This window comes from Bipolaris sorokiniana, assembly GCF_000338995.1.
Source record: "Bipolaris sorokiniana ND90Pr unplaced genomic scaffold COCSAscaffold_17, whole genome shotgun sequence".
Classification (NCBI taxonomy): domain Eukaryota; kingdom Fungi; phylum Ascomycota; class Dothideomycetes; order Pleosporales; family Pleosporaceae; genus Bipolaris; species Bipolaris sorokiniana.
In genome coordinates, this window is record NW_006911911.1 from 685,843 (window position 1) to 710,819 (window position 24,977).

Consider the following 24,977-nt stretch of genomic DNA (forward strand, 5'->3'; position numbering starts at 1 on the left):
TGACCTGTTAGCGGCGAAATGCCTGTGGCTGAACACAGTAAAGATAGCAAAGGCAACGCACATCTTTCGGTAAAGAATCTCCTTATCTGTCTTTGCCTTGAGTATCTGTGCTTCCATGTATTGATCGCTTCGAAGCTGCGATTCGAGATATGCCTTCTCCCATTCGTTCTGGAACAACAGCTTTAGCACCGCAATTAACTTTAGGGGTAATGCGTTTGGTATGTTGTTAACCTCGCACGCGAGGGTTTTAAGATGCTCAGTGTATTTCACAAATGAAAATATCGCCGTAGTAAGACCGCCTTGAAAAGTCAATGCGATCAATGCCAAGCATTCGCTTGATGTACTCTTCACTTGAACTATCATCGTCGCCTTCGGAAAGCATAAGGGTAGGCTAGCAAACAGATTGCTGCTGCGTGTAAATAGCAAAAAATGCTCCTGTGACCGCGAACCTTTCCTGCTCGATGCGTGCAAGATGCCAGATATTGCTCATTATTAACAATGCTAGTGCCAAGATGCAGGATGGCAAGGCTGAATGTCGACCGCGGTTCACAAGGTCATAGTCGACACGAATGTGACGCAGATTGGGGATGTGCAGAGCGTCAAGGCTTTAGCTGACGTTGAAGCTGTAAGATGCGTCGCAAAAGTCTGCTTCGGTACTAAAGCATGCAGAGTGTATGAGCGCACTTCACAAGGCATACGTATGTGCTGCTGTCTCTCGACTAGGACCTGTTGTTGCACATAGCAACCTTTACGGGCGGCTGGATATACGTAATGTAGGAAAGACGATATACTAGAGCACGATTGCGCGTGGAGGAGTTTGCTTGGTCAATGGTAGTGGCATATATATGGTGGCAGTTGAGGTGATATGAGTTGGCAGCAAGCGATAAGGGTGGCTGTTCTTGGCGAGTGTCGACTGTAGTACTACATTGTTCTGTTTCCACGCCCCGCCCATGGCGCTTAGTGATACTCACGTAGCACTCAACCTGCATCGCGCTCTAATATGATAATATTGCACAGTGATGATTGTATAGAGTACAATAGCATTTTATAAAAGTCCTGTTATGTCTAATCTACCTTTTTAGAAAGGAATAGTGTTTTCCACCAGTAAGGTAACCAGATACCACTTTAAATCGACATATTGTCATTGATTTTTATCATTCAATTGCAAATACATCTAACTAAGCACTATAGCTTAACACTATTACAGTCTTCTAAGCTATGTCTAGAGCTCTAACAGTGCACTCCTGTGAACTTAATTCTCCAATTTCTCAGTGATAATCTTCTCAGACAACTTCCACAGCCTCTCAGCCTTCTCCTTATCCACTGCCCACGTAACCGGCTCCGCAAGCTGGTTATCCTCCAACCACACCCCTTTTTCAGGATTCAATCCAGGATCTGCAGCTGCCATCAAAATTGTCGAACTCCCTTGATCAATAGTCTTCGTAAATAACTTGTCATATGCTGGCACAGCCTCTATTATCGCTAACGCCGCTGTACTTCTCACCCCTCCCGGATGAAGCGCGAACGCAAAGATACCCTCCTTGGCGAACAATGTGTTGAGATGGACCGCGAAAAGCGGAGCGGCGGTCTTGCTCTGCCCGTACGCAACGAAGGCATCGAAGTTGGTCGTTTCGGGAACTCCGGTCATGTTAGTAATGAGGTCCCAGTTGGGCTTCTCGTCGGCGGCGAGTTCCTTGTCCGGGTCAAAGTTCCAGTTGCTGAAGCGGAAGGGGCTGAATTGCGCGGCCTCACTACCCACAGGGATGATGCGGGTCGCGCCAGGAGGGTTTACCTTGGCGGCGGCAAGCAGTCGTGGGAGGAGCAGCTTGGTGAAGAGAAAGTGGCCCAGGTAGTTGGCCGCGAGATGCGTCTCAATGCCGTCGACGGTGAGTTCACGCTCGGCATTCCCGAATTGGCTGCCAGCGTTGTTGACAAGGATATCGATTTTCTCGATGGATCTATCATTGAGGATTTCGTTGGCGGCGCGCTGGACGTCTTTGAGGGACGCGAGATCGAGAACGACATTGACGAACTTTGTAGATGGGTAATCCGCGGAGATCTCTTTGGTCAGGCTTTCGACTCGGGTTTTGCTGCGACCAGTTGCGATGATGATAGATGCACCTCCGTGGGCAAATGCGCGAGCAGTAGCCTCGCCAATACCTCCAGGGGAGACGCCAGTGATGAGAACTGTTTTGCCAATAATTTGGGATGAGTAGGCTTTGGCGATTTCCAAGCCGCCGGTTTCTGCGGCGAAAGATTTGTTGGTAGCCATAATTATCTAGTTGATGGATGAACGAATCTGTTGAAACAAGTTTTCTTTGTCTGGATGGTGGTTGCGGAAGAAATCCAATAGCCTTTATATTTGCGCTCTTATTCCCTGATTCCCAAGGTGGCTAACTAGATCCATAACATAGTTGAAGCATTGAGATGAGAAGTCCGTCTTCGCTGTGTGTTCTGACCATGTTCCCCCGAATTTCAGGAGTATGAAACCTACACCACTTAGAAATCGGCTTATTGATTTGGATAGATTTATCATAGTTAGTCCGACCTGACCTTATTCGCGTTTCTTTTCTGACAAAGAATTGCACATAGCTCGGCCCGATTCATTCCCTGTTTCCTTTCAGACGAAGAATTGCACGTTGGAAACGGGACGAAAAATCGCACGACAGGAAAATGGACGAAAATTGGCGCATGAGAAGACTCCGAAGTAGTGGCGGATACCCGCATCACATAAACAACTTCCCACGTCAACACTCACATCTTAGGTGCCATGAGTAGGCCCTGCGATTTAACTTACTTTTTCGAGCAGTTGCTAGATTCTGTCTGGAGACCCTAAATCACGTGGAAGCCCAATTGTTCGAAGTCGACTGATCGTGACGAGCGTTTCTGGTAAGGCGGCTACAGTTAAATTTTTCTTTGTGAGTGATTAATCAATGAACGTCACTTGGGATCAACTTAGATAATGATTATTACAAGACAAATATCTAAATGTCTCTAAGGTACGAAGGTGCCTTTTAAAAGTTTTGTCTAACGCTAATCTTGGCGCTTCAGCGCAACTCTTCTTCGCGTGACTGTGATGCAACCTGGCTCGACTCCACCTAGGCCACTACGTGCCTAGAAAATTATGGTATACTGCATAGCAGTATATGAGGGCCGAATAGCTATGTATGTGTGGCAATAGACTAGTTGTTGCAAGTCAACAGGGGGCTACTAGAAGAGGTAGATTAGGCTGCATTAGGTCTGACACTATTTTGTAATGGGCGGGCTCTTAGAGCCTAACGTACAACTACTTACGCCAACCATTTTGCCAAAAAGGCAGTAACAAGACTTCAAGCTTGTCTTGAAGTCACGGTAGTTGCGTAAATATACTCGATTTGCTTGGCAAAGCCAAGCCATATACATATGAGCGTAGCCCCTTACATATTTATGTTCTTCTTCATTAGAGACCGACATTACTACGGTAGACTAAGCTTAACTGGGTAATTGTAGTACGAGACACGGGTCTCCATGTATCTACCGCCCACTAACGCCAACCCACCATCTAGCGTAACATCAAGAAAACCACAAGCACCCCTAGGCTCTACTTGAGCTTCAGCATGGATACTAGCGACACCCATACTTGGTCGGCATTTGCGGATCTTCTCGCAGAGTCTTCGCGTGTTCTGTGTCTGGTCGGTGCCGGACTCAGCGCACCATCTGGCCTGGCCACCTGGCGTGGAACGAACGGGTTATGGAACGACATCAATCTGAAAGAACTTGCTTCTCCCAAAAAGTTTCGAGAGGATCCAGTTACGGTGTGGAGCTTCTACGGCGAGCGTTTACTCGAGGCGTTGGAAGCGAGGCCAAATGCTGCACATCATGCGTTGGCGGCGCTTGCTAATTGGCATCAAGGATGGTTGAGTATCAATCAGAACGTTGACGGTACGGGCAGTAGTAGTGTGGGAGAATGATACGCTCGGTGCGCTAATAGGAGTTCAGGGCTTCTCGAGCAAACTGGTCATCCCATGTCAAGGCTACTGAATATTCACGGTACACTAAAGATTGTTCGGTGTACTGCATGCGATTACTCTATCAACGTCCATAAGCCGGAAGACGTCCCATTCCTTCTTTCATTATCCAACACTGATCACAAAGCACGCTCAGTCGCGTTATCTGACCTTCCACATTGTCCCCGATGTGCAAATCTGTTACGCCCAGGAGTTGTTTGGTTTGGCGAGAGACTTGCTGCTGGCGCGCCAGACAGTGTTGATGAGTGGATGTCAGAAGAACACATTGATTTGGTGATTGCCGCTGGGACTAGCTTGCAGGTTTTCCCAGCTGCAGAGTGGGTAAGCACCGCACGAGCGTGTGGAGCATCTTTGGCTATTATTGATGCGGGAGACTATGAAATAGTGGAGGAGTTCGACGAAACAGATTGGTTCTTAAAGGGGGATATCGCGTTTGTTCTACCTAAGATAGTTGATATTCTCAATTCGTGAATTGTTTGTTGTACATTAAATTTTCTATAGGCTGAGAAGTTACATAAAAGAAATATTCTACATAGAAAAATCAGGGCGCAGTCATCACGCAATCCAAAACCCAGAAAAAAAATCATCATCCTCATCTCTCACAATCATGAATCCAACCCCCTCCAACTCATCTTCCTCAATTTTGGCCCATAAAACCATAGCCCCACAGGTCCAACCAACCCAATTCCCAGCGTCAAGAACGCCAACAAACTATTCCCCCAACCCAACCCCATGCTCTCATACATCTGCGGCGCAAACAGCGGAAAGCTAAATCCGCACATGGTCCGCATAAACGCACCCACGCTCGCCGCCGACGCCGCATACCGCGCTTCATACGCATCCGTTGTGTACGCCTGACTACACTGAAACCCAATGATGAGACCCACAGCCACGATTGCAGCACCGATATTCGGCACGATCCAGTGGACGTGGTAGTGTGCCGTCCAGCCGTATATGAAGAGTCCGATCGGACACAGAATGCCTGCGATGAGCATGGGTGGGACGCGGAATTCAGGGAGGCCGTCGGTGAGGTTATAGTAGGATTTCATGCGGGCGTAGAGCTATTTTTGCGTTAGCATGTGGAAATCTAATGTAACTGGAAGAGAAGAGAAGAGAGGGAGAGGTGAAGGTAAAAGCGAAAGGGGAGGAACATACACCGTCCATAAGCGGATGCGAAATCTGCAACCCTACCATAAACCCCAAACACAGCGAGAGATAATTGAGTGATGCGTTACCAACACTCATATCATACGCCTCTTCAAAAACCAGCGGGAATGTAGAGAGCATGAGATACATAACCCCATACAAAAATGCGCGATACAGTGACGGCGCCTGCGTCGCCGGATGCGTAAACATCATAATAAACGGCAAGACCAATCTCTTCCTCAGAATCCTACTCATACGGTCTCCCGTCTCGAACTCCGTGCGGACAACCACAGTCTCATCCTGCATATCGTGGCGAATAGCCTTTGCTTTTTTAGCAAGGATAGCGGGGGCAAAGGTCTCGGCGAGGAAGAAGAGCGCGGTGAGTTGCACAAAGACTGTAAAGATGGAAGTGGCGAAGAAGATCCAGCGCCAGCTTGCTCCGGTGGAGATGTAGGCGCCGCAGATGGGGGCGATGCAGGGGGCGAGCCAGGTGAGGATGCCGTAGATGGCTTGGCCTTTGCCGCGTTCTTCTTTGCTCCAGGTGTCTGCTAGGACACCACTACACAACTACATTATCCCTTGTTAGACAACACGTACGACTACAAGATGTATCTGTAGGGTGGAAGAGAGAAGACTTACAGCTTGTGGCGCCGCGCCGCCGAGGCCACTCAGGAACCGGAACGCGAGCATCTGCGGCCCGGTCTGTGCGAAGCCGCAGCATGTGTTGAAGAGGAGGTAGATGAGGTTGGCGTACTGGAGGACGGTGACGCGGCCGTAGATTTCGCTCAGAGGGGCGAGGACGAAGGGGCCTTGGGCGTAGCCGAGGAGGAAGATTGTCATGACGAGCTGCCGCTTGAAGCCTTCGTCTATATCGAATTCCTTGCCGATGGTGGGTAACGCGGGTGTTACCATTGTGGATGAGAACGGTGAGATGAATGTGAAGAGGGAGACGAGGATTGTGGTTATCCATTTCTGTCTGTTGCTCCAGTTCAGAGGGTTGGAAGGATCGTTTGGGCCGTCCCAGGTGACCTGTGATATTCAGTCAGTGGTTGTATGACGACTGACAGACATGTAACGTACAATCACCTCCCTAAGTTTAATACTATCCTCCTCCTCGATCAGATGGCCGGCGTCGTATCGTGTATTCTGGTCGTCGGACTGATTCCACTGTCGGAACAACCGCTCAGTGCTTAGAATCGAATGGTCGCTACGTTCAAAAGACCATCTGGGCAGGACGAGGGCATCTTTTGATTCGTCTGAATTGACAGAAGGTCTTCTGAGTAGCTTGTCTTTGAGTCCCATGACTAATAGTAACGAACGACAAGGTGAAACGAATGTTGGGTTATGTGGAGATGATGGCAGGGTCTACGAATGTAATGCTACCTGCTCAGCATATAATAACCATTCACCCCGACTAGGCTACTACACAACTATTGCATTACAATATAAATTTTGAGGCAGTGTAGCAAAGCATGCGGCCGTTCCCTGTATGGCAACAGCCACATACGTCCCAAAGTTGTCCGAAAAGCCAGCGAACACCCCCCTTGGCCTGAATGCCACGCTTCAGAGAACTGCATCAGCCATGATTAGTGCCGGAAAACCTCAGGCTGTGGTATAGGCGGGTAATTTAAGAATAGAAACATGTCGCGTGAGCACACAATAGCCACAAGGGCTTCAAGTCACTGACGGCCAATCGTAATGCTGCGTATACTCCCATGACACGGGAGAAGGCGGCAGGTATGTCGTGACAGCCTCATGGAGACGTCAGCGACACGGGCTGTGTCTAACTACCGTGCCAAGAAGGTACATCTTGGTAGTTTCGCTAAGTTGCTTGGTGAAGGCACGTGAGCTTACTGCCATTGGCCCGACGACTACGGTCAAGAAATAAAACTGGAGATGTCAAGAACACTGGTACGCGGGCCAATGCAAGATAGAGGACAAGACTACCGCTGAGAGGTCAAAGCATCACCGTACGGTAGTCTTATGATCTTGGTCAAAGGGCTATGTTGTAGTCGTCATGCCTGGCTGTGCTACTTGCCATGAAGCTGCAGGACAAGATTGCGGCTTCTTAGATCGGACTAATTTGCGCCTTGGTTGAGGTGGCGCTGCTGTGCTGGTCTTGAGGCTTGAACCAAATTCCTTAGGCGTTATTCGCGTGGTGTGGTGCACCAGGAATAGGACCAGCCTGTGGCCTGCATCTTGTGATATGAGAAGTTGCAACTTCAGACGAGCAAGACTTGAGACAAAGGCTATAAGTAAGCCGTATGCCTGACGATGAGATGATATCCAGCAACAGATACTCAATTCACTCGCTCTATATCCACGCACCTCAACTTTCGTTTCACAACTAACACTTCCACGATACCCTTTTCTGTTAGCGATACCCCAGTTACTCAAGTTCTACTCCACTACTACTCAAAAAATGATTATGAGTCCTCCTCTATCCATGGAGCCCTTCGCTCCTGTTGGCCCACCAGCAATTACAAGGCGTCTATCTCAAATGCCGCCGCTCCGTTCGCTCAAGACGTTCAACTTACCGCCGGAGCAAGTGGACGAACTGGTGCACCCCGCCTCAGCCGTGTCACAGACTCCCACTTCAGAGATCTTGAAAGGGCATCCACTCCGTGTCCTGGTAGCCCCGTCGGGTTTCAAGGAAAGTTTGGGTCCAGAGCAGGTTGCTGATGCTATCGAAGCAGGCATCACCAAGGTCTTGGACAAGGGCTCCGTCATACTGCGCAAGCTGCCTCTGCACGATGGCGGAGAAGGCTTTGCAAAGGCACTAGTGGCGACTCACAACGGAAGCATCATTGAGGAGACAGTCTTGGGTCCTGTCGGAGAATCTGTCGAATCTCACATCGGCTTCATCGGTGCCAATAAGGAGACGGCCGTATTAGACATGGCCGCTGCAGCAGGCCTCCGTCTTGTCCCCAAGCATTTGCGCGACCCGACCGTAACTACCACCTTTGGTGTCGGACAATTGATGAAATTAGCACTTGATGCAGGATGCACCAAAATCATCATTGGGTGTGGAGACTCGGGCACATCTGATGGTGGAGCTGGCATGCTCCAGGCGCTTGGTGTCCGTCTTATAGACGTAGACGGCGATGACTTGCCCATGGCAGGTGGTGGTCGGTCCCTGTCTCGTCTAGCCAGCCTGGACTGGCGCAGTATCCATCCTCGTTTGCGTGAAGATTCCCGTAAGTACATACTCCAACCCCTGAACACGGATAGACAATTAATTCCGTAATAGCCGAGAAGGTTCAAATAGAGGCTGTGTGCAATATCAAAAACGTGCTTTGCGGCCCCAAAGGGGTTGCGCGAGTTTACGGACCGCAAAAGGGCGCTACACCTGCTCAAGTCGACTTGCTGGCAGCAGCACTCGAACGATTAGCCCGAGTGGCTCATACAAAACTAGGAAAAGACATTTCCCATAGCCCAGGGAGTGGTGCCAGCGGCGGCCTTGGAGCAGCCTTGATGCTGCTTGGCGCTCAGCTTCGAGCGCGTGGCGAGGCTATCAACGAGTATTTTGAAATTGATTGTGTTCTGGATCAGCAATGGGACTTTGTTATTACCGCCGAGGGAAGCCTGGACTTCCAGTCACCAAATGGGAAGGTTGGTCGACTTCATTCTTGTGGTTTTGGAAACTGGCTAACATCAATAGATGACGACAGAGATCGCCCGCCGTGCAAGGCGGAACGGTGCGCAAGTGGTCGCATTGGCTGGCACAATTGGAGAAGGGGCAGACGGCTGCTACGGTGCTGGCATCAAAGCATTCACAAGTATCCTTAGAGGTCCCTTGTCGCTGGATGAAGCAATTGTGCAGACGGAGGCTTTGGTCAAGGATGGTGCTGAGAAGGTGATGCGCATGATACTGGTGGGATTGGTTCTTGGGCGAGGTCGGTGAGGGAGGTGTCCTTGGTGCACTGCCATGGTCAAGGGTGTTGGCGCCTTGGTATGACCGAAATGCGATGACGTGTCGCTTTTTGTTACCAGTACTCTGTATCTCTTTCCATGTTTGATTGATGCAAGTCTGGTTGTGTAAATAGGAAGTGTGTGCTTAGAACGATGCCCCGTATTTTTGTTTAAACCAATTCATACTAGTTTCAACCCCATATCACAACAGGCCTGCGCAGCAGCGAAATGATCGCCCTATCGATTTAGGCCGAATCTATATTTGTATTCATGTGCATAATTATGTCAAGTTAGTCGTTATACCCCGCCCATTTTTTTTCCAGAAGCACCACTATGCTATCCATTCTTGCGGGCTCTTCAGGCCCTTCTGTACATCAATGCCCTCTGTCTCCTTCGCCTTCTCATTCACACTCTCCATTTCAAATCCTGCAACCTTTTTGTATACTCTGCCAATTTCCTCAAGTTCATCTTTGGGAATAACATCGTATACATTCTTGAAACCATCTGGGGCCCTTTCCTCTGCTAACTGCAGCACGTGATCTGGACCATTGGCGCGATTCGCCATGACAATCTTAGATGTTGGTGGGAGTCGTTCAAGCTCGTAAGCCTTGAGCGCACCCTGAATATTTGAGGTGCTGGAGGAAAGGTGTTTGGCGAGCGTCTCGGCGTCTATGATGGCTTGGGACGCGCCGTTGGAGCCAATGGGGTACATGGCATGTGCTGCGTCGCCGAGAAGTGTGAGGCGGCCAAAAGACCATGCCTCGACTGGATCGCGGTCTGACATGGGAAACTCAAATACCTTCTCCGTATTGTCGATGAGGTCTTTCATCTCTAGGCCTCCACATCTCCATGATTCAAAAGGTCCTGCGAAGATATCTTTTTTCACGGCTTTGGTCCAATCTGTCTTGGGCGGCGTCAGATCCACATCGTCCTTGGCGCGTATTCTGAGCTCCGCAATCCAGTTGACCATACTCTTGCCCTTGTCGGCGGACCTTTGACTGATGGGATACGCAATGAACTTTTGGTCAGCATGGCCTGCCCAAACCATGCTCGCGCCCGTTAGGTACTGGTCGCGCTCGATACATCCACGCCATAGCATGCGCCCGGAGAACCGGGGTGGTCCCTCATTGGGGTAAAGTATCTTTCGAGCTGTCGAGTTGATACCATCTGCAGCGATCAAAACGTCGCCAGTTACACTCGACATGTCTGCTGGTTCTCCGTCTCTTCTGCGCGAAAATTGCGCTGTGATACTGTCATTGTTCTGATCAAAAGCCGTAAAGGCATGATTGAGATAGAGCACATCCTCGCCAAGGCGCTCTTTCACCGCACTCAGAAGTAACATCTGAAATTCTCCGCGATGAATCGAGAACTGCGGGACCATGTACCCTGCGTTACGGCCTCTGGGCTCGCTAAGGATAGAGTCTCCATGTCGGTTGTAAAAGTTCAGCTCTTGTGTTTTGATGCCTGTTTTCTCCAAGGCCTCTAGGAGACCTAGATTGCGCAGTATCAAGACAGCAGAAGGCTGCACATTGATTCCGACACCTAGTGTTGTGAGGGTCGATGACGCTTCAAAGATCTGAATGTTGTTGAAGCCGGCGGAATGGAGCGCTAACGCTGTTGTTAGACCGCCGATACCGGCACCTGCAATGAGGATTTTCGGCTGCGTCTCTGAGTGCAGAAACGGCATGGTATCAAAATGATTTCACAAAGTATGTATAAAGAATGAGTAAAAATGGTGTCAAGGTCAAAGAGGTCAGCAATGGGTTATGTTTGAATGACTCCCGCCGTGTGCGGAGCTTGCCAGTTACGAGCTTTTTACTGCCGACGTTAGGTGCCGCGGCTGAATTCTTAGTGCAGCGTAACACGGGCTGCCATTCACTCCGATGCGGAGATAAATGATTTACAGTTATTGGTTCGGTCCGGTCTTACACTGTGCATTGTGTGGAGTGTGGGGAAGTAAAAATGTTTTCGAGTGACCAGTGGGGCGGAGCAGAAGCCGAGATTGGCCTGTGGTTGCAGTTTACGACTGCTCAACGTCCATACTATTTTTTAGTGAAGAAAGTAAATGGCAGAGGTGCGAGGTTCGAGAATGCGACTTGTCCAATATCATTCACACATTAATCTAGCTCACTCTGATGACCCATTCTGAAGTCTCGAGACAACCAAACAATCTTAGCCAGGATTAGTTGCAGAAGCTAAGGAGCGTAGTCTTCATTGCCCTCTCTGTCAACTCTAACATATTTGACCTTGTCCATACCGTGCGTGAAGCGGAAGTGACCTATAGATGGGCACTTAGTGTTACCTCATAGTATCTGGTTAAGATATCTACTCACATTTGTCTCCAAACGAGCAGTACCCTGTTTCGCGTTCCTGAGGACACTGGTGTCCCAGATCTAGGACAACATTCTTAGCATAATTGAAAAGACGGCTGAGAGGCTATTGAAGCCGCTTGCTACTGGCGCAATACTTACAACAGTCAATGTCTTCGCAATATCTGTTCTTGCAAGGCAAGGTACGTGCTTTATGACGCAAAACATTCAACTCAGCCGCCGGTAACTTTGTTTCGTGCTGGAAATGGCAAAACTTTCCATTTTCACACTTCCCATGGAGATGCCTGTGCATTGTGTTAGCATTACACATGTGGCCGGCGTATCATATCGCGTCTAGTACATACCAGTTGTTACACAAATTCTTGCGCAGCTTCTTCATACGCGCATCGAGCGAAACGATGGCAGCGGCATCTTTTGGAGGAAGCGCCTCGTCCAATCTTTGCTCCGCTTTGTTGTAATAAGCATATTTCTTCTTAGTGTTCTTCTTAGTATTAGGCGCGATCGAGACACTGCCCCTTGAGGGAGCATCAGTCTTGCCCACAGTGGCTATGAAATATATGTCAGCACTGTCGTTCTTCTCTCATAAGAGTACCGCGTGATGCTTGCGTGCTTTGAATAACTCAAGGATGGAATGCGAAGCGTATGCAACATATTGTCATGAATTTACTTACCCCAAGATGGTTCTCCATTTGAATCGTTAGGCTCCACAATCGATGTTGAGGCTACGCTAGGAACAGGTGAAGCCACAGATGTTCTTGAAGTAACAGAAGGCGAATTACTGGGGTTGATAGTAATTGGACGAACAACGGGCTGTGCTGGAGGCTGTGACGGTGCCTGACTAACACTATTGATGCCCCGCGGATTTTCAGGCAATTGCTCCGCTCTAAAGACGTTATCGAAGCGAGTGCGTCTAAAGTTGGTCAGTGTGTTGAACCCTGCGTATGCAGGTGTAGTCTCGAGAAGGGTAATGCGGCTAGCTTTGAGCAAGTTGTGCTTGAAAGGCTAGAAGTTTAAAAGATAGCCTGCGTCGTGACAGCCACCGAAGATGATGTGCCGACAGGTAGGATTGTCAATAAAGACGCGAAGCGTTTCTGTTACGACCAGTCAGCGTGTGCGGCACGTAGCAGGAGTATGACCAATGATACCCTTAATCTTGTGGTCGGCTCTTTCCTTGCCGTGACCAACGTCGACGATATTAAACAAAGGCTGATTTACATTGAAGTGCTGGACAAAACTTCGTAAATCCGAGGGAGAACGTAAAAGACCGACCGTGGCCAACTTGATTGCGAGTTTATCGAGACTTAGATAAATCTTGACCACAACAGCCCAGTTGCTTGAGTTGTTGTATAGCGAGGCAATGTGATCGCAAATCGCATGATACAAGCGAGAGGCGGCTTCGGAGCCGCCATCACCATCAGCAGCTTGGAGTAGTGCATTTTGAAACTATATGAAGAGTTTCAGCAGCTGGTTCAACAAGTAGAAACCAGTAGAGCAACAACCGGCGCTAGCGTAAGTAGATGGTCTGTGAATGACTGCCGCTATGGGCAAGGAACGAAGTGTAGGCAGACCCCAGGCATTTAGTCGACTCAAAGCAAGTGCAATAACAAAGCAAATGATAGGAATTACTTACAATAGCCCCGTCTCCATCAATAAGTGCCAATACAAAGGAACCCGCATCCTGTTTGGAACATGAGAAGGCAACTATGCAAGGCTGATATTGCAACCTACCAGCTGACGTTCGCAGTCGGCCACCAAGGCCAATTTCTCTTCAAGCGTTTTTTGATAGTTTCTTCGGTTATCTCTTTCACTCAAGTAGTCACTCTTCAATTCGGAATATTGATCGGACAAAGCCTCGTATTTGGCTACAAGCTCCTGTTTCCCAGCTCTTAGTAAGGAAGGGTAGGGGTAGGGACGTGGACACGGGGCCGGGGCGATGGCGCGACATACGCTAACAAACTGCTCTCTCGCTTCGTCCGACGCGCGGAACCTCTGCATCTGCTCCTTGAAGCTACCGTAATGGTTTGGTTCAAACATTCTGGCGCGCACCTAGGATTGTCGTGGTCAATAGTAGTTCAGAATGGAGAGGCAGCACTGTTCAGGTGTGCCTTGGGGGTGGGTTGCAGTAACGGAAGGGGGACTAGGGCGTTCAGTCAGCCCCCCCTTGACAAACGGAGCCTCGCTTTGCTTGCTCGTGCTGCGTCGGACTGACAATCAGTTGCTCAGGAACAAGGCGCTGGATAACAAACACTCTGAATACCAGACGGATGCAATGCTGATGTTTGTGGGTGAACGTAAGCGCCCATCTATTCCCCAGGTGTGGTGTAACGTACCACTCAGCATGGCGCAGTCATTTTCACGCACAAGGGCGGCTGCAGTGGGCCGTGAGCAGAGGTGTAGGCGAGCGTACTTGGATGCTTATCGTCGAACACATACCGTGAGTGTCAGCAGAAACGGTCATGGTGGTCTACTGTCCCTCGAGTTGCCCCGTCACAGCCATTGTTCTTGAGTGCTGGTAAAACTGTCATGGGCTGATTGGGGTTTTTGCTATCTACCAAACAAGAGGGTGAGGCCGCAGCAAGGAACTGGCTGCATGAATTGCTAACCGCTCGTGTTGCTATTCATGGCATAGAGTGTGTTGGCCGTGGCCTGTAATTCCAACATGTTTGCACGTGTACAAATGGTGTTCAATTCTGGAACGGAGCATGCCGTCGCATTGTTCGCTTTCCTATGTGCCTAATCGGCAACGTCCCACGTCCTCACTCACCAACGTTCCCCGCAATGACGCCAGCAACCTATCATGAAGCTCACCAGGAGCCACCAGGAGCCACCAGACTTGCATGCAATGAGAGCACATGGGGCAATGTGCTGCTGCCTGTAATACGTATAAGTATACCTCGAATCGAGCTGTTGCACGCTCATCGCATGAGCAACTGAATGCTACACGTCTATCCTCGGCTTCTCCACCCCGTGCATAGCTTCTTACAGCTTCCGAAGTATCATCTTCAGACTTTCATTACTCTTCGCCGCTGCACATCCAGAATGGCGACAACCAAGAAAGCACGTACTCACCCGCCCTATGAACTACTGTACTGGCCAGGTATTCCTGGACGCGGCGAGTTCATCCGACTGGCCTTTGAGGCAGCAGGTGTCTCTTACAAGGACCCCGCCAATGAGCCTGATGGACGTACGCATACTCTCCAACACTTCATATACAGGCCAGGCTAACTATTTCTTCCGAAACAGCGGGCGCGAAAGTCGTCGCTTCTTTGATCTCGAAAGACGACCTAGGCGGAGATGGCAACCCGCCCGTCTTCGCCCCACCTGCGCTCAAGGTGCCTGGCGAAGGCAAGGATGGTGCGCCTCTGCTCATCTACCAGACCCCAGCCATCCTCTCATATCTCGGCGACAAGCTGGGCCTCGCTGGCGAAGATGAGGTGGACAAGATGACTGTCTTATCCCACACCCTCACCGCCCTGGATCTCAACAACGAAACTCACGACACCCACCACCCCGTGGCTGTGGCCCAGTACTATGAGGACCAAAAGGACGAGGCCCTCAAAAAGGCCACAGACTTCCGCGAGAACCGCATTCCAAAATTCTTCTCTTTCTTCGAGCGCGTTTTGAAAGCCAATGAAGCCCAAGGACAAGTCAAGTTCCTCGTTGGCAACAAACTAACCTATGCCGACACCACCCTCTGGCACGTCCTGAGCGGCCTCAAGTTTGCCTACCCCAATGAGCTCAAAGCTAGAGAGAAGGATTACCCGTTACTGCTTGGTTCCTTTTACGAAAGCGTGGCGCAGACCAAGGGTGTGAAGGAGTACCTAGAGAGTGAGAGAAGGCTGCCGTTTAGCATGGGGATCTTCAGGCATTACCCGGAGCTTGACCGGTCTTAGAAACACTAGTCATTGCCAAAGCACAGCCATCACACTAATGAAAATCAATTGCAGTGGTATCTTGAAGAGGCGCCCATTACAGGCTCATGTCATCTCATTCACATTCCTTTTTGATGCCGGTACATGATGCATATCCGAAGCCCTGCCGTACTCCTGAACCATGTAGATATAACGAGACCTTACCCAACAACCCGTCTACACTTAGTAATCGGTCTGCTGGCTCTGAGGGAACTCGAAGTTGACACCCTTGCCAGTGAGGCGCTTGTAGACCTCGCTGTAGGTATCGAGCCTGTAGTCGACACCACCACGCTCCTTCTCATCGAGAACAACCTTGAGGATCTTGCTGCCGTCCTCGCGGGTACGGAGACGCTTGCCAACAATCTCGACGGGGTAGACAAGATCGGTCAGGATGGCGTCGTGGACAGCAGTGAGAGTTCGTGACTGGGGACGCTTCTGGGTCTGAGAGGTGCGGGAGCGGTTGGAACGCTTGGGGCGGGGGAGAATGCGGCGGGAAGCAACGATCAGGACGTGGCGGTCGGAGAACTTCTTCTCGAGCTCACGGGTGAGGCTGGATATTGTCAATGCAAGTCTTGGTAGGGCTTGTCGTGAAAAGCATACCGCTGCTGGGCCTTGTGCCAGTTGGAGAGAAGGGGAACCGGGACGAAGATGACAATAGCCTTGCGTCCGTGGCCAACCTCGATCTAAGAATCCTGGTGTCAGCGTATTGTTGCTGCCCAGTGCCCACCGCCTCTTCAGATTGTAGGGTATGGGTGTAGGTGCGTGTGCTGGCGACGCTCGAGAGCGCATCGTCGACGGATTCGGGTCTATCATACCTCGCGAGCAGAGACAAACTGCAGAGGGCGCAGAGAAGCCTTCAGGTCAGGGACATTGTTCTCGAGGTCAGTCAACGCCTGTCGCATGTGTTAGCAATGCTGCCGCCGGTGCGCACAATTGAGCAGGGTCACTTGCGCTAGCGATGCTGGTCTCGATCTCAGAAGGGTTCTGCCTGGAAGGGCTGTTGGGCGCGATCTTGTTCAGCGAGTTGGCGGACATTTTGACGGCTTGATGTCTGGTCGGAGTCGTTGAAAGTTCGTGATGTCGACTTCCGATTTTCAGAGCAGGAGCGTGGGTTGCAAGCGAGGCGCTAGTCTACTTTAGCGCCAACCACTGCCGGTGGAAGGAGCGATGCGACCAGACCCACACAGGCGCCGCCAAGATACGCATAGTTCACGGTTGTCGCTTCAATTGATACTATATAGTTTTTTCTTCTAATTTCTACCATCCTTGAAGTTGCGGTTCCGCGTTGCAAATAAGCTCTTGACGTTGCCATGGTAGACCCCCTTGTCTACTCCTTAGACTTGTATATCGGAATCGCCCAATACAACATCCCATTCATCATCGCTGTCGTCATCGGTCCTACCCAATGAATGTAGTGATAATCGAAGCGATCTAAAGAATTGTGAGCTAGAAGTGATAGCAGGAAGAACTGAGAATACCTACTCGTTGCAACCATAAGACCAAAGCACCGCGCTGGATTGCATGCTGATGACTATAAGCTAACCTGGACTTCTCACATATCAACAGAGTAAACCTACAAGCTCCGCTGTATCCAGGCCGTACTATCGAGGAGACAAATGTACACACAGTTTGTGTCAGACCAACCTTTTAGTACTTTTAGCTTTGCGGTAACGCGCCATAAATAAATGTTAAAGGTACATACTAGAATTGGCGACAAAGCTGGCCCAAAGACTTCTCTCTGCCTAGGATCAAGGCCCACTCCAAAGGCAACAAATATCAGCCCAAAGGACGTCATAGTCTCCAAAACATATCTGTAAAGTCAACAATCGCAAAGAAAATCACAACTTCCAAACTTACGCTTCGCCCGGTGTGACCAGATCAGTGTCAATATAACATCCCGGTATAGGCGGAATATCATGCGGCCTCATCCCCAAGCTCGCTCGGACCAGAGTGCCAGCCACCACGGCCCCAGCACTCTGAAAAACAATATACAGCAACGTCCTAGGAAAGATAGACAGCCCCGCCGTGAAAGTCGCCATGGAAATTGTCGGGTTGAAATGCGCTCCGGATACCGGCCCAGCCCCAAAAATAAACAGCGCAATCAGTGTCCCAGTCACAATGCTCCCAAACGCAGCTGGCGCAACGGGTCCCAACGCCGTTGCTGTAACGAGGGAACCGAGACCAACGGAAGCGAGGCCGGAGAGGTAGGTTTGCAGACATGTTCCTACACCTTCGATGAATGATTGTTTCCATAGCTCTATGTCAGCAAATGCGCGTGGAGAAAACGACTGGCGCCATGAAAACACTGCTGCTGCATCCGGAAGTAGGTTCGCAGAAGCGTCATCTGCTGGTACTGTAAACTCTTGGTTGCCGCCAATTCTCCCAGCAAACGGCCTCGAAGCTATAGCCAGATTCTTTCGCGATTTTTTCCTTTGACGCATCCCGATATGCACTCGAGAAGCTTCAACGTCGGTCATTTTGCTTGATTCCATTCCAGTTGTAGACTTGATCGTAAAAGCGAAGGTTTGCTCCTTTTCATATTCTGCATATAGTGGAGAGCCACTACTGATGATGCGGTCAAGGGGATAAACAACGCTATCTCCGTTAGCTAACTGAGAAAGGTTTCTCATAATACCTGAATAAGCAATTTGGTGCTTTTTGCTTATGTGACAGTTATGTAACTAGGCAAAGTTGTGGTTTGACTGATGTGTAAGCTGCTTACTACGCTGAGCGAGGCCGCTAAGTGCAATTACACTGAGTCAGTATCTCCAAGGTCCATTCGTGCAATGATATGTTGGTTGCGTATAAAATATCTGGTGTGCATATGCGATATGGAGTAATTTCAGGACCTCGATGCGGATTTAGTCTATTTTCGTGGTGGACATTAACACCACCTGCGCCAACGAAACAGACAAAAAGGAACGATCACCAGAACAGATTTGGTACATACGTTGTCGCAACAGGGCTATAGTATTATTCAGAGTCTAATCACTCGTTTGGAAAGACTGGTATGTTTGGTACCAACATGTACCTCACTAATCATTGATACAGATATTGGACAGAAACTGCAATACAAACACGATATAAATCGAGTGCGCATCCTCACAGCAAGCATTCAATAGTTCAAGAATAAGATATCATTTCGGTTGCATATGTCATACTCGTAGAACAGCTACACCGATTACTCATAACAAACTCAACATGAAACCCGATAAAACGCCTCGCTGAACAGTAGATGGATAGTGCCGTTTTCATATCGACACGTACGTAGAGGATCATTCTCTGAAGCAAGGTTGAGCGACAGCATCCTGAACAAGGATGGTGCGCTGTCTTCCATCCTCATTCGGCCCTTTGGTAAACATCTACACCGTATTAGTGTAGTGTAAACACCGCCATAGACTACCAGTGGCAGTCCAATGGACCGATTAAACGCGGGAGTTTTTACTAGGATGACGTTAGTATTTGCGATTTGTGTTGTCGGGCTGTAAATAAAAGAACTTACGCTGCTGCCGCGCGGCGTCTCAGGCGGAGCACCATAATAATGCCGAGGATGCCAGTTGCAAACCAGACGATCAAGGACAAGAAAGAGAAGGCCTGGGCAGCACGCCATTGGCCGCAGGTATCACCGCGCCTCAGTGACAGACCGCCCCATGCCCATGGGCTACCGCAGTTGGCGTCGTTGAACCAGTCGACGAGTAGTCCGAAGACGGCAGCCCAACCTGCTGTGAAGACTAAAACATTGCCATTAGCATACCACTGAGATGTACCAAAAGGGGATAAGATCAACTTACTGAAGTCTGAAATAAATCCCTTCATAGCAAACGTCGTGGGAATAGCCCAGATAACAGCGAAGATGATAGAAAGAGACGACCAGACAAGAGCAAAAATCAGTCGACCAAGAGGGTCCCGGTCATCATCGTCCCTCCAGCGGGTAGCATCCCAACGGTCACGCCAACGGTCGTTGTCCCAACGGTCATCGTCATCCCAACGGTCACGACGGTCACGACGGCCACGGGGCCCACGATCTGGGTTTTCAATCTTGTAGACAAAGTAGGCTGTCAGGCCAAGAACGATGGCCGCAAACACGAACTGTGAAACTCGCAGTACGAGCGAAATGATGTGTGAGAAAATCATGCTGGTAGGTAGTAGATAGTCGAGGCCGGAGTGGTAAGCGAAGAGATTGTAATGGGTGTGGAGATGCTGTTGTTGTTCTGGCGTTTTCTCACTTTGGGTACGGTATACTTATATGTATACGATCGTCTTCATCATGCCTTGTTTTTTTGGCGGAGAGCACAAGGTTAGACGTCAGCCACGTCCGTTGCGTAGTCATCCGAGAGCACCGTGACCAAAACGTCTTCGTACTTGCCATCACACGGGTTGTGCCCTCGGACTTCGTCAGCCATGTAAAAACTCTTGGGGTATCTTGGCGATGTGACTAGACTCCTACGCCTGTGACGATCGTTGGGTTTTGGTAAAGTTCTTGGCGAGTGAGATCACTTGGGCCTTTTTCATTGGGCGTGTCTGACGCGACGCGTGGCGCAGGGTGTAGGACTTGGCGTACGTGTGGACAGTAAACTACCTAAATTCTTACTTTGTGATTGGCGATGCCTTTACGGGTAGAGTTTGGGTGTTGTGCTGAGAGCCCAAGTCTTGGCCGGGTGTATATCCGGTGTTGGCAGTTGTGTAGTACGCACTCGAGGGATAGCAAGATATCCGAAGATTCACAGATTTGACCGACTTCAGTAAAGTTGCAAACTAACCACGAAAAGACTTGCAAGGGAATGATAGTGTGTGATCTTCGTTGGAGATGTCGTTACGACCAAGTCAGTTGGAGAACACGGGGCTTGTTGATCACAAATGCGACAAGGACTTTCCTAGGCGCATAGTAACTAAGCCCCCTCACTTCCAACTTTAAGCATAACTGTGGTCTTCGAATCAGCTTACTTGACAGACACGAGCTTCCGCCCTAACTATACCTATACCAGGGCTCTCACGGAGCATCCCCTCTTCATGACGTCTGTTGAGAGAGATCTTGGGATGTCGTATATCCAGTACAACAAGACGGGTATGGTCCTTGCGGCCCGTAGGGATGAGACGATGTTCCAAAAAAAGGATCGCTGCGGTCCCAAACAAGAAGTACTCTGCATGGCGGTATGGCTGTCGTATATCCTGGATGTGGGGCTACCCAGAAAGTGGTAGTTTCTACCCCGCTGCGAAGCAAGCACGTGCTAGTGAATACCTAAGCCACCCTCTCTCGGTCCGGGCGGGGTGGCTTTTTCCTTCTGCCACATCATCCGTCATCCGGCTATATCAAAAAAAGCATTATTCATGGGTATAAAGTCTTTTGTTGTTTCCCATATCTGGTTTCTTGAGCCAATGAAGCGTTTCTCTCGCCTTATTCTTTACATAAATCTTCGCTTGGACCTAGCCACGAAGTGCATACCCTCGAAACAGAACACAAATCTCTGATAAATCGTACCAGACATGGTCGATCATCGTTCAAATCGATTTGGGGGCCAGCAAGACAGAGAGTTCAGGGTCTCGTCGCCTCAAGACTTACGTGTGTCCAACTACTGAGTTTGGCTAAACCGTACTCGAGATATGTCATCACAGCAGCTGGCTTGTCGTGTTCATTTCAACTTAAAATATAGCAAGAACCCCAAAATAACGCACTATAGCCCCGAGCTGTTTCATCTATCGCAGCTAGGACATGTTGAAAATACAGATACGAACAATTTCTTCATTTTTCATTGAAGAAAGGTCAATAGCTCCAAATGAAACTATCTGCTTTTGCAGACACTTACAGCTCTGCCCCAGCAATTCTGAATCAATCTTAGTCTAAACCAAACACCTTATCTCCTTGTAAATGCTTGATTCTTCTTGCGCAGAGACGATCATCCAACTTACCAAAGTACCCCATTAAACACATCAGCACGCCTACCCTCACCCATGTCGCAAAACTCATCAATCTCACACTGGACACTAAATTTCAAACAATCGAGCTCTCATCATCACTCGGTCACTTCTATTATCTAAATACGTAGCCGCAGAAACACTGCATGGATCTTCTCATTTTGTGCTGACAAGAAATGAACACTAAGGTGACAAATAAGTAGTTAGAGAAAAAAACACCTCTGCAAATACCACTATATTACATATCTAACTAACGCGTACCAAGCCCCTTTCGGTAGTACTTCCTATGTTACTACGGCAAGATATAGTACCGAAATTAGCTTGTGAGTATATAGCGTGTCTGTATGAGCTAGCATCTCCTATAGAGAGCGTTCATCTAGTATAAAGATCAAGTCCATCATTAGTGCTAGGAGTTATATTTCTACATAAAAGGCAGCGATGAAATGTTTCGCAGAAGTGCTTTATGTGACAACTCATCTAAACGTATCCAGGACAATACGAAGGGTAAGCTTTTGAAGTTTGATTCCCGTGCATAAGTCGTTCAGACCCACGCTCTAGTGAGCAATTATTATTCTGGGAAGGGTTTTGTTCCTATTTGTGGAGGAAGTACACAAGAACTCGAATCGCTCGAAAGCCCATGAGATATATCTTGTTTATGGCTGGTTGATAACTCCTGTTTTCTACCGTTTCGTGTTCAATGTGCTTCTCCATATCATTCAACCCAACAATTATCTCATTGTACAAAAGATAGTAAAAACGAGAGTATTTCAACCACGCATGTCATTCGACCGGTCTAGATAAGATACAAGATGACTATGACAAGCACCGCATACAACCAAGCAATATGCAAACCGGGAACACAATGTCTTGATTAACCCTAATACGCAGCATCCCATCCCAAACGCCATGCAATATGCAATGCAAAACCACCTCTAATGACCTCTCTCCCATCTCCCATTCCCATGCGTATCCATACAAAGCCCCGCACAAAACATCTCTGCAAGCGTATCATAAACCCCCACCATATAGGATCCCACTCAACCCAACCACACCCACCAAAACAGCAATATAACAGCCGCAAAGAAGCCAACCCAAGCCTTCCATCCAACCCCCGTTTTTTCAGCCATACGCAGCATACGCGTCATGGTACCCTTAATCTTATATCTCGAATTCTCAAACTGATCGTTCATTTTCTCCGCCAGGGACGTAGAATCGCGGATTTCGTCGCCGATGAGATGTGTCAACTATTATCATTCATTAGCCAAAAGAAAAGAAAAGAAAAGAAAAGAAAAGAAAAGAAAAGAAAAGAAAAGAAAAGAAAAGAGAATCCCCCAGGATTCATATGCCAGCAGTATAGCGGCTGAAAACGAAGGGTTAAAAAAAAAGAGGAGAGAGAGGAGGAGCAAAAAAACATACATCCTTCAACATCCTAACCTTACTTGTCAAAACACCCACATGCTCGTCATTCTGACTCTCCAACTCATCCAGCACAGCCGCCGAATACTGGCCCCGCGAATTCGGCGTCGCACTCCGAAACATCGCATCATCGTTCCCTCTACCTACACCGTATCCACCACCGCTACCCCCAGGATATAAATTCCCATTGCCATGCCCGCTTGCGTTGCTGCCGGGGTACGCGCCGAACCCCGGGCTACCGTTTGGCGACGTAGGCGCAGTGTAGGCGTAACCGCCGCCGCCGCTGTAGGGCGAAGCGCGGGATTTGTTTTTGGATTTCGAAGGTGAGGCGCTGCGGTTGTATGAGGAGAAGAGGTCGTCGCGGGCGTCTTGGCGGCTGAAGCGGTTCGACATTATGTTCCGCGCCGTGTTGTGGTGTTGTTTGTATTTCTCGTTGTGCTGCGCTCTCCTCCTTTTTTTCTAATAGCCAGATGGTGTCTTTCAATGCCCTGGTCCTTGGTATGCGGTCGTGCAGCCACCTGCGTGTGTGGGTGTGGGTATGTTCGAGGCCGCTATATATGAACCATGGGTTATGGTTCTGTTCAAAGTGGAGTTTGGGTCAAATCAGACAACGGCGGTTCGCGCATCGGGTGTCGAGGACGGTTGTCGCGGCGGATGGTGGACAGTTTTCGGGGAATGGAGGATTGGAGGGAGGGATTCCCTCGGAGCTTAGGACGGCTTGGACGGTACTAACGCCGGTCCTGCCACGGTTTGGTTCCCCAAGATGTTTAGGAACACGTTGGCTGCAATCCAATGGCTGTGAGTAGTCGCACGTGTTCGGTTATTTGAATGGCGCAAGTGAGTAGGATATCTCGGAATATCAGCAAATCCAAAGGATAGACCAAGGCAACGGTCCTAGAATCACAATCTCATCGTCATGAATGTCTTTAGTATTTCCAACTAAGGGTCGCTATCTAGATGCAAAACCCACAGTCTAGGAAACACACAGGGAATACAAGTGATAAAACCCCAAGCCCCCCTCCAACTTATCTGTACAAGTACAAAGAATTCATCCGTTACATATCTGCATTCTTCGTTCCAAAGCGTAAAGTGCAGGCTTTTATATAAGTGGCACCGAAACATGACGAGACATTGCAAGAATGCGCGTGTTTGATGGTCCGATGCAGGCATACTTCGTAACGCCACGTTGATCCATATCCCCCCAGTCCAGCACCAGAGCCTTAGTCAAAAGGCAAGCGTAGATCTAGTTCTTGAGACCGATCTTGTTGAGCAGGCTGCCTGACTGTCCGCTAATCATGGCTTTGTTATCAAAAACCTTGAGCAAGCTCTTCCATACCTGCCCGGGCTCTTGGCTTGCGTCGATGGGCTTCCAGATACCCGTCTTCTGGTAGTATGCGACGACTGGCGCAGTCTGGGCGTGGTAGGTTGCAAGACGCTTCTTGAGAGTTTCCGCATTGTCATCGGAGCGCTGAATGAGGGGCTCACCAGTGATGTCGTCGGTCATGGGCGACTTGGGTGGGTTGAAGATCTTGTGGTAGGAACGTCCAGATGCGGGGTGAACAAGGCGGCCGGTGATACGCGAGACGAGCAGACCGTCGTCGATTTGCAGTTCAACTGCGTGTTGGAGGGGCTTCTGAGTTGCGGCAAGCATGCCGTCGAGCTTCTCGGCTTGGGTGACTGTTCGTGGGAAACCGTCGAGAATGAAGCTGTTCATGGTAGCCTTAGTATACGCTCGCAATATATGCTTCAATCGAACATCAGGGCAAAACCTACCCCTTGGAGCACTCCTGGTTGGTCTCGAGCTCCGTCTTGATCATGTTGATCATGATCTCGTCGCTAACTAGGCCACCAGCATCCATAATCTTCTTTGCTTCCCGACCGAGGGCCGTCTTCGCTGCGACCTGCGCGCGCAGCATGTCTCCAGTGGCCTATATGTTGTTAGCGCCTCCGTCTCTCTTTGTGCCGCGCAGAATCCGAAGCAGCAGATGATGCATAACGTACAAGATGGCATGCGCAGAACTTCTCCTTGATTCGCGGTGCTTGCGTGCCCTTGCCTATGCTCTGTGTAAGCCACATGCCACATTTTGACTATCCTCGGCATATCTTCTCACCAGCACCCGGTGGTCCCATAAGGATCATCCTTATGCTTTCTTGCGATGACGGTTGTCCGCCATGGCCAGACAACTTGTTCTCCAGCTCAGCGATGCGCTTCTCGAGGCGGTTGACGGTGCTCTTGAGGTCATCGACCACGGTATCTGTTAAGGGTGCCATTGCGCCGGGTTGTGAAGAAAATTGTCGTGATGGAATGAAGGGAAATGGAGGGGACGAGGAAGACGAGGAAG

General features: G+C 49.4%; 11 protein-coding genes across 11 annotated transcripts; 3 read left to right on the forward strand and 8 right to left on the reverse strand.

The window, feature by feature from the left end:
* Positions 1-1,240: 1,240 nt before the first annotated feature.
* Positions 1,241-2,296, reverse strand: COCSADRAFT_347929 (uncharacterized protein). The gene has a single exon (XM_007706912.1). It carries the CDS (start codon positions 2,270-2,272, stop codon positions 1,253-1,255), a length of 1,020 nt encoding a protein of 339 aa, XP_007705102.1. The 5' UTR covers positions 2,273-2,296; the 3' UTR covers positions 1,241-1,252.
* Positions 2,297-3,596: 1,300 nt separating this feature from the next.
* COCSADRAFT_102249 (uncharacterized protein) lies at positions 3,597-4,478 on the forward strand (the record flags this gene model as incomplete). The annotated part of the gene is made up of 2 exons (XM_007706913.1): positions 3,597-3,921; positions 3,979-4,478. The coding sequence occupies 2 exons, from the start codon at positions 3,597-3,599 to the stop codon at positions 4,476-4,478; spliced, it is 825 nt and encodes a 274-aa protein (XP_007705103.1).
* A 31-nt stretch (positions 4,479-4,509) lies between these two features.
* COCSADRAFT_128025 (uncharacterized protein) lies at positions 4,510-6,455 on the reverse strand (the record flags this gene model as incomplete). The annotated part of the gene is made up of 4 exons (XM_007706914.1): positions 4,510-5,068; positions 5,163-5,720; positions 5,793-6,182; positions 6,234-6,455. 4 exons carry the CDS (start codon positions 6,453-6,455, stop codon positions 4,613-4,615), a joined length of 1,626 nt encoding a protein of 541 aa, XP_007705104.1. The 3' UTR covers positions 4,510-4,612.
* Positions 6,456-7,438: 983 nt separating this feature from the next.
* COCSADRAFT_257942 (uncharacterized protein) lies at positions 7,439-8,514 on the forward strand. Its single transcript, XM_007706915.1, has one exon. The coding sequence runs from the start codon at positions 7,576-7,578 to the stop codon at positions 8,398-8,400; it is 825 nt and encodes a 274-aa protein (XP_007705105.1). The 5' UTR covers positions 7,439-7,575; the 3' UTR covers positions 8,401-8,514.
* Positions 8,515-8,934: 420 nt separating this feature from the next.
* Positions 8,935-10,863, reverse strand: COCSADRAFT_203779 (uncharacterized protein). Its single transcript, XM_007706916.1, has one exon. The coding sequence runs from the start codon at positions 10,750-10,752 to the stop codon at positions 9,397-9,399; it is 1,356 nt and encodes a 451-aa protein (XP_007705106.1). The 5' UTR covers positions 10,753-10,863; the 3' UTR covers positions 8,935-9,396.
* A 397-nt stretch (positions 10,864-11,260) lies between these two features.
* COCSADRAFT_164934 (uncharacterized protein) lies at positions 11,261-13,429 on the reverse strand (the record flags this gene model as incomplete). Its single annotated transcript, XM_007706917.1, has 9 exons — positions 11,261-11,343; positions 11,399-11,458; positions 11,537-11,679; positions 11,740-11,941; positions 12,067-12,305; positions 12,516-12,838; positions 13,026-13,073; positions 13,124-13,267; positions 13,343-13,429. 9 exons carry the CDS (start codon positions 13,427-13,429, stop codon positions 11,261-11,263), a joined length of 1,329 nt encoding a protein of 442 aa, XP_007705107.1.
* Positions 13,430-14,434: 1,005 nt separating this feature from the next.
* COCSADRAFT_175915 (uncharacterized protein) lies at positions 14,435-15,288 on the forward strand (the record flags this gene model as incomplete). Its single annotated transcript, XM_007706918.1, has 2 exons — positions 14,435-14,579; positions 14,639-15,288. 2 exons carry the CDS (start codon positions 14,435-14,437, stop codon positions 15,286-15,288), a joined length of 795 nt encoding a protein of 264 aa, XP_007705108.1.
* A 201-nt stretch (positions 15,289-15,489) lies between these two features.
* COCSADRAFT_175916 (uncharacterized protein) lies at positions 15,490-16,341 on the reverse strand (the record flags this gene model as incomplete). The annotated part of the gene is made up of 4 exons (XM_007706919.1): positions 15,490-15,856; positions 15,907-15,989; positions 16,122-16,199; positions 16,246-16,341. 4 exons carry the CDS (start codon positions 16,339-16,341, stop codon positions 15,490-15,492), a joined length of 624 nt encoding a protein of 207 aa, XP_007705109.1.
* A 2,238-nt stretch (positions 16,342-18,579) lies between these two features.
* On the reverse strand, positions 18,580-19,849 carry COCSADRAFT_258027 (uncharacterized protein). Its single transcript, XM_007706920.1, has 3 exons — positions 19,098-19,849; positions 18,809-19,037; positions 18,580-18,750 (listed from the first exon to the last, which is right to left on the reverse strand). The coding sequence occupies exons 1-3, from the start codon at positions 19,438-19,440 to the stop codon at positions 18,732-18,734; spliced, it is 591 nt and encodes a 196-aa protein (XP_007705110.1). The 5' UTR covers positions 19,441-19,849; the 3' UTR covers positions 18,580-18,731.
* Positions 19,850-22,138: 2,289 nt separating this feature from the next.
* Positions 22,139-23,453, reverse strand: COCSADRAFT_258053 (uncharacterized protein). The gene is made up of 2 exons (XM_007706921.1): positions 22,636-23,453; positions 22,139-22,463 (listed from the first exon to the last, which is right to left on the reverse strand). The coding sequence occupies exons 1-2, from the start codon at positions 23,026-23,028 to the stop codon at positions 22,257-22,259; spliced, it is 600 nt and encodes a 199-aa protein (XP_007705111.1). The 5' UTR covers positions 23,029-23,453; the 3' UTR covers positions 22,139-22,256.
* Positions 23,454-23,878: 425 nt separating this feature from the next.
* On the reverse strand, positions 23,879-24,906 carry COCSADRAFT_102093 (uncharacterized protein; the record flags this gene model as incomplete). The annotated part of the gene is made up of 4 exons (XM_007706922.1): positions 23,879-24,341; positions 24,409-24,563; positions 24,637-24,689; positions 24,747-24,906. 4 exons carry the CDS (start codon positions 24,904-24,906, stop codon positions 23,879-23,881), a joined length of 831 nt encoding a protein of 276 aa, XP_007705112.1.
* Positions 24,907-24,977: the final 71 nt, after the last annotated feature.

Coding starts and splice junctions, on each gene's coding strand:
- COCSADRAFT_257942 (XM_007706915.1), top strand. CDS start 7,576: ATGATTATGAGTCCTCCTCTATCCATGGAGCCCTTCGCTCCTGTTGGC.
- COCSADRAFT_203779 (XM_007706916.1), bottom strand. CDS start 10,752: ATGCCGTTTCTGCACTCAGAGACGCAGCCGAAAATCCTCATTGCAGGT.
- COCSADRAFT_258053 (XM_007706921.1), bottom strand. CDS start 23,028: ATGTCGAACCGCTTCAGCCGCCAAGACGCCCGCGACGACCTCTTCTCC. Junction 22,464..22,635: donor AGGTTAGGATGTTGAAGGAT/GTATGTTTTTTT, acceptor GAATGATAATAG/TTGACACATCTCATCGGCGA.
- COCSADRAFT_258027 (XM_007706920.1), bottom strand. CDS start 19,440: ATGATTTTCTCACACATCATTTCGCTCGTACTGCGAGTTTCACAGTTC. Junction 19,038..19,097: donor GGGATTTATTTCAGACTTCA/GTAAGTTGATCT, acceptor GCAATGTTTTAG/TCTTCACAGCAGGTTGGGCT.
- COCSADRAFT_347929 (XM_007706912.1), bottom strand. CDS start 2,272: ATGGCTACCAACAAATCTTTCGCCGCAGAAACCGGCGGCTTGGAAATC.